Source organism: Pinus tabuliformis, chromosome 8 (assembly GCF_031772625.1).
Source record: "Pinus tabuliformis cultivar Carrire ecotype Pingquan chromosome 8, CPIR1, whole genome shotgun sequence".
NCBI classification, from domain to species: Eukaryota; Viridiplantae; Streptophyta; class Pinopsida; order Pinales; family Pinaceae; genus Pinus; species Pinus tabuliformis.
In genome coordinates this window covers 394477879-394483919 of record NC_142294.1, presented here as the reverse complement: position 1 = coordinate 394483919, position 6041 = coordinate 394477879, and the positions used below count along the sequence as shown (strand labels likewise).

General features: G+C 46.6%; 1 protein-coding gene across 1 annotated transcript; it reads left to right on the top strand.

The window, feature by feature from the left end:
• Positions 1-364: 364 nt before the first annotated feature.
• On the top strand, positions 365-4544 carry LOC149235756 (uncharacterized). Its single transcript, XM_089368648.1, has 2 exons — positions 365-2284; positions 2529-4544. The coding sequence occupies exons 1-2, from the start codon at positions 365-367 to the stop codon at positions 4542-4544; spliced, it is 3936 nt and encodes a 1311-aa protein (XP_089224774.1).
• The last annotated feature ends 1497 nt before the right edge of the window (positions 4545-6041 follow it).

Genomic DNA, 6041 nt, shown 5'->3' with positions numbered 1-6041 from the left:
CTATCCCTCCATGGCAAATCGAGCGACTGGAAGGAGTCTTAACCAAAGTTCAGCACAACAAACATCTAGGTATACAAGGCGGAAGTCCATGGGATGCAAAGAAGATCCTCAAAGATAGCAAAAAGAGAGGGCGCAAGACGGACCTGCAAAGAACCATTGCAGTAGGGGAATTGCTTGTGGAATCAGGGCGATTCCCTAAGCTGACTAAGTTCTACAAACATGCATCACATTTACCATGAAGCTAGTCTCATGGAATGTAAGAGGACTCAACAGTCCCTCGAAAATTAGGATGATCAAGAACTTGATACAGCAAGAAAAACCCTCGCTAGTTTTTCTTCAAGAAACAAAAAAAAGCACAACAGCTATGGACAAGGTTAGAAACAAGATCTGGGCCGGCAGTAATCTAATGTCAGTCGGAGCTTCAGGAGCATCGGGTGGATTAGCAATACTATGGAACCCACAAGTCCTAAATCTCTACGACTTCCATGCTGCACACTTTCTCATACAAGCTTCCTTCCATCTTATAGGAACACAGATCCATGGCCATTTAACCAATGTCTACTTCCCGCAAAATAATCAACACAAACTGGATTTGTTGAATACACTGTCCAGTTTGAATGAGAATAGACAATTCCCGCTCTGGATAAGCGGTGGAGACTTCAACATTATTCAATCGCTGGAGGAGAAAACAGGGGGAAGATCACGATTGGAAACTGACAGCAAAGGGTTCAGAGACTTTATTCAGGACAACAATTTAATGGATATTCCTACTTCCAATGGGATCTTTACCTGGACTAACAAGCGCAGCGGGGTCAATCACATCGCCTCTAGACTTGACCGATTCCTCCTTTCAGATAATGCAATCCACTTGGGCGGCGACTTCAATGCGTCAATATTACCACACGGAGGATCTGATCACTGGCCCATTGTGCTCCACTGGTCGAGGCCGGGTGTAAGATGCAATCGACCCTTCCGCTTCGAAGCTTTTTGGCTCACTAATACAAAATTTCGGCAGATTGTGGAGGACGCTTGGAAAGCTTTTAGACCTCCAGAAGGGGCCAAAATGTTTCAATTTCAACAAAAATTGAAAAACCTTAAACAGGTTCTCAAAAATTGGAACAAAACCCAATTCGGCAACATACAGGAGGATCGACAAAGACTGGAAAAACAAATGGAGAATCTACAGCAAACCATTATTGAAGAAGGCCGTACAGAGGAGCAATCACAGCAAGAGCAGATCCTTTGGCATAAATTAGAAGAACGAAGAAAGCAAGAAGAAATACTATGGCAACAGAAATCTCGAATCAATTGGCTAAAAGAAGGTGAAAAAAACACAAAATTTTTTCATAGAACTGCTGTTCAGAGGCGCATGCACAATAACATCACCTTCATCAACAATCCGCAGGGCGAACGGGTAGAAAGCCATGAAGACATGGAAAAAGAGTTAACACATTACTTTCAAGATATTCTCAAAGAGCCAGAAGGAAACAAAGATGCAGAGATTAAAGCCATCACTCAGCACATTCCTCGAATCATAACTGAGGAGCACAACAACAAATTACTCCAGCATATATCCCTAAAAGAAATTGAGGAAGCAATGAACCAGCTCAAAGATGGCAAAGCACCGGGGCCGGACGGTTTCACGGCAAACTTCTACCACGCATTCTGGGATCTAATTAAAGTAGAAGTTTGGGAGCTGGTGGAAGAATCGCGAAGCATGCACTGGATCCTTCCAGCTCTCAATACCACCTTTATAGCGCTAGTTCCAAAATGTGCAGAACCAAGCAAGCCTGAAAGCTTTAGACCAATTGCATTATGTAATGTCATATATAAGCTTATATCTAAAGTGATTGCAAACCGACTCAAACCTCTGTTACCCTTGCTCATCTCTCCGGAACAAACAGGATACGTTGAGGGAAGGAAAATTATGGACGGGATCATTCTATCAAATGAAGTGATTCACTCTCTCAAGATCCTCAAAAAGCCAGGTATGCTTCTCAAGTTAGATTTATCAAAAGCTTTTGACAAGCTTAGTTGGAACTATATTCAAAAAATGCTCATCGCTTTTGGCTTCAGTCATACTTGGACAAGATGGGTCTTTAATTTAATTTCCTCCCCAAGCTTCTCTGTACTGTTAAATGGTTCTCCTTCACAACCCTTTCGGCCTTCAAGGGGCATTAGGCAAGGGGATCCATTGTCGCCTTTTCTCTTCGTTCTCATGGCGGAGGGGCTTGGCAGATTGTTGAAGGCGGCTATCTCTACTCAAATGCTAAAAGGAATTTCGGTCCATGGCTCTCCTCCTCACTCCCATCAACAATTTGTTGACGATACTTTGTTATTTGGCCACCCATCCTCAAAGGAAGCCTCAGTTTTTAAATCTCTGCTCTCCATCTTCTCAAAAGCCTCTGGAACCTCCATCAACTCTTCGAAATCCCATCTATTTTTCTTTAACACCCCCCTCTCCACTCAAAGAAATATCGCTAGAATTATGCAGTTTACTATCTCTAAACTCCCGTCAACTTATCTAGGAGCCCCCCATTGCTGCGGCTGCAATCAACCATTCCTCCTGGCAGTCACTTCTTGACAAATTTGAATCCAAACTCTCACTCTGGACGTTTCGAGCTCTCAACACAGCCAGTAGGCTTGTACTGATCAAGTCGGTTCTCCAAGCCTTGCCTTTATACCTCTTTTCCCTTGTAGCGGCACCCAAATGGGTCCTCAAATCAATCCGCAACCTACAGCGCAATTTTCTCTGGGGTTCATCGGGTCTCAACAGAAAGTGGGCACTGGTAAAATGGTCTGAAGTATGCAAACCCAAATCTGAGGGGGGACTAGGACTTAGAGACCCGCTGCATAGCAATGACATCATGGGAGCCCGCATGTGGTGGAACTGGCTCACCAAGCCAAATGCCCTATGGGCCAAATTGTGGCAAGACAAGTACGCCCCAGGCAGCCAATGGAATGATCTAATTAGAATCAATTCCACTATTCAAGGTTCTCCCATATGGAATGCCGCCAAACCCCACAGTAAATTCATACAAGAACATTGCTTTTGGGAGGTGCACTCTGGAAACTCAGCCAAATTTTGGGAGGACTCGTGGCAGCAGCTCCCCCCACTGACTACAGTTTTTCACAAGCCTCTATGGCAAGAGCAAATGCAACAAGCAGGACTCACACAAGTCAATCAGTTTTGGCAGCACTCTGATAGCACTGACTTCAGAACCTGGAAAAAGGCCAGCCTTTGGCAAGATAATTGGCAAAGCGAAACTTATGAGGAAATAGAGGAAGAACTCTCATACAGGAAAATCAAATACTCCACTCAACATGACCGACTTCGATGGGGACATAAACACAAAGGCACATTCACAACTCAAGAAGCCCATCAGCTCAGATATAATGGAAACCAACCAATCAAGGACCCGATATGGGAAAAGATCTGGAGACCAGAAATATGGCCCAAAATCTCCACCTTCCTATGGCTGCTTAGTAAACGAAGAATATTAACCTGGGACAATCTGATAAAGCGAGGTTTTGTGGGGCCATCAAGATGTCTGAACTGTAATATTGCCTCAGAATCAATAGGACATCTTATGGAGTCCTGCTCGTTAGCCAAGATAATATGGGGGAAAGTAGAGAGCTGCCACATGAGAACAGAGGCCAGGACAGAGGACATAGCTGAAAACCTAAGGAAATGGAATCCCTCTCCCTACAAAAGTCAGCTACTCAATCACTTATGGAGACTCCTACCAGGTTTCATATATTGGATTCTCTGGAAAGAACGTAACCACAGAATCTTTAATAACTCTTCCCGGCCCCTGGAAGCCTTATGGATCATTCTCACCAATCAGTTGCAAGAAACTTTGGCCCTTAAAGCTTGGTCAGACACGGATATGCCAGATACTCCATTAGAAGGCAAGATCCTGAAGGCTTGGAACATAAATCTCTCACTGCTCCAGAAAGAAGGTGTCAGACCCACTCTCAGCAGTTCCTCTCCTTCTAGCTGGTCCCCCCCTGAGTCTGCGTCCTACAAGATGAATTTCGATGGGGCAGCCAAAGGAAATCCCGGACTGGCAGGTTATGGAGGACTCTTTCGTAATCACACAGGGGAAATAATCCAAATTTTCTATGGATCTCTAGGTAAAGATACCAATAACGTGGCCGAACTAGAAGCTTTATGGACAGGACTATGCATTGCAGAACAGCACAACTACTTCCCTTTGGAAATAGAAGGGGATTCATTAATCCTGATCAATGCCGCCCAAAGACTCCAAGCCGGTATGCCGGCGGCCAAGGTTGCCACGAGTTGGAGACTATTAAGCAGATTAGAATCATTGGAGGAGAAACTTCACACCACTCAGAGTATAGAGTTCAAACATGTAAGAAGAACAGCGAACAAGGTGGCAGACAGACTAGCCAACAAAGGAGCCTCTCAAGCTATCTCTTATTTTACTGGCTCTCTGAACAATTCCGAAGATGACAAGCTCAATTATGACTGTATCTCTCAGGCGAAGAAGGATCTCATCGCCCCGGATGCGGGTGATTAAAAATGGAAAGAATGACACGGGCCATCACGTGGCCGAGTGTCAAGACCACATGCAAAGGTGGTACCATGGGGTGAAGGCGTTAAGGCGTTTTAATGTGGTGAAGGCCGGAGATGAGACGGCATTAATGCCTGTCCTCTCGGCTCGAGGGAGGCAGGTGAGCAGTCGAGCGATGGAGAGGTTTAAGCGGGGGAGTATGGCTGGTTTGCGGAAGTATGGAGCGTCTGGTGGAGAGACCCTCCTCTGTGCTAGCCGCAAGGTGAATGCAGAGCCGAGGGGGGAAACGGGAGAATGTGAGATTGCGACACATCGTGGGAGGAAGACTGTGAGTTATATGCTGAATGTCTTATTGATAATTCTTGCAGTTCGAGAGGTGAATTTGCTCGGTCAATGGGTTCGTAAGGCGAATTTGCTCTGTCATAAGGCTCGAGAGGCGGATTCAGGAATTGGGGGTAGGTTTTGGAAGTGGGCTCTGGAAGCCTGCTCGTGGTGCAGGCCCTCAAGCCTGGTTCTGGAAGCTAATCGCTATCTGGTCCTTGACGCTAATTCCTGGAGCTCGGGCACATTAAGGTATTGGACTCGTGAGGCCAGAGATCGAGAGTGGTGGTGGAATTCGCTATTGCTACTGGGAGTAGCGTTAATTCTGGTGACTGTTCACAGCATAGACTTTGAAAGGCATTTAAGTATGCCGCGAGACAGGTTACGAATGGGTAGCCGGAGGGGAGGAATTCAAGGTCGCGCTCCGCCGAGAGATGACCATCACTCCCCTTCTTCTTCAATAGAAGTCACCTCTCAGCCTTGTTGGTTCCAGGATAGCAATGACGAAGTGGGATGGCATAAGGAGAGCAGCCCAAGTGAAGGTGACAGTCACAGAGAGCTTCCCATGCTCAGGTATCGCCTCCCCTGTCCGCATGTCAATTCCTCTCTAATCGTGACAATTGCAGTGGAGCATGGCATTGAGCCTCAACAGCATAGGCAGCATCCCAGTGGGGATGACTCCCCTGTTGCCGGCCTTCCCGTGGGTGAAGAAGGGGGTGGGGCTCAGCCCGAGCTCATTCCTGGGATGGGATGGTCAGTTCCGGGTCCCGCGGGAGGGAGGAAATTGGAACGCCCTGGCCTCAATCCGAATCCAAACGCTGGCCCCTCGGCACGAGCAATCACTCATCCGCCTGGTTCGTGTAAGGGCAAGCAGAAAATGGAAGACTCCGACCTCAATCTGGATCCGGTAGCTGATACCTTGGTGCGTGCTGCTCCTTGGCCCGGTCCGAGGGAACTTGCCAGAAATGACAGTCCTCATAAAATCATTCAGCTCTCGGATTCGGAGAACACGCTCCACTTCGGATGCAGAATTGCAGAGCAGCCCCAGTCTATGGACGAAGAATGATGTTGTCATGGTAATTTATGTTTTGTTTGGGATTTTCCGGGGCAATTCAGTTACATTTTCCATATGTTGGCTTTACAATCCAAATGTCGCTTGTAAATGTCCAAGTGTCCAGTGTA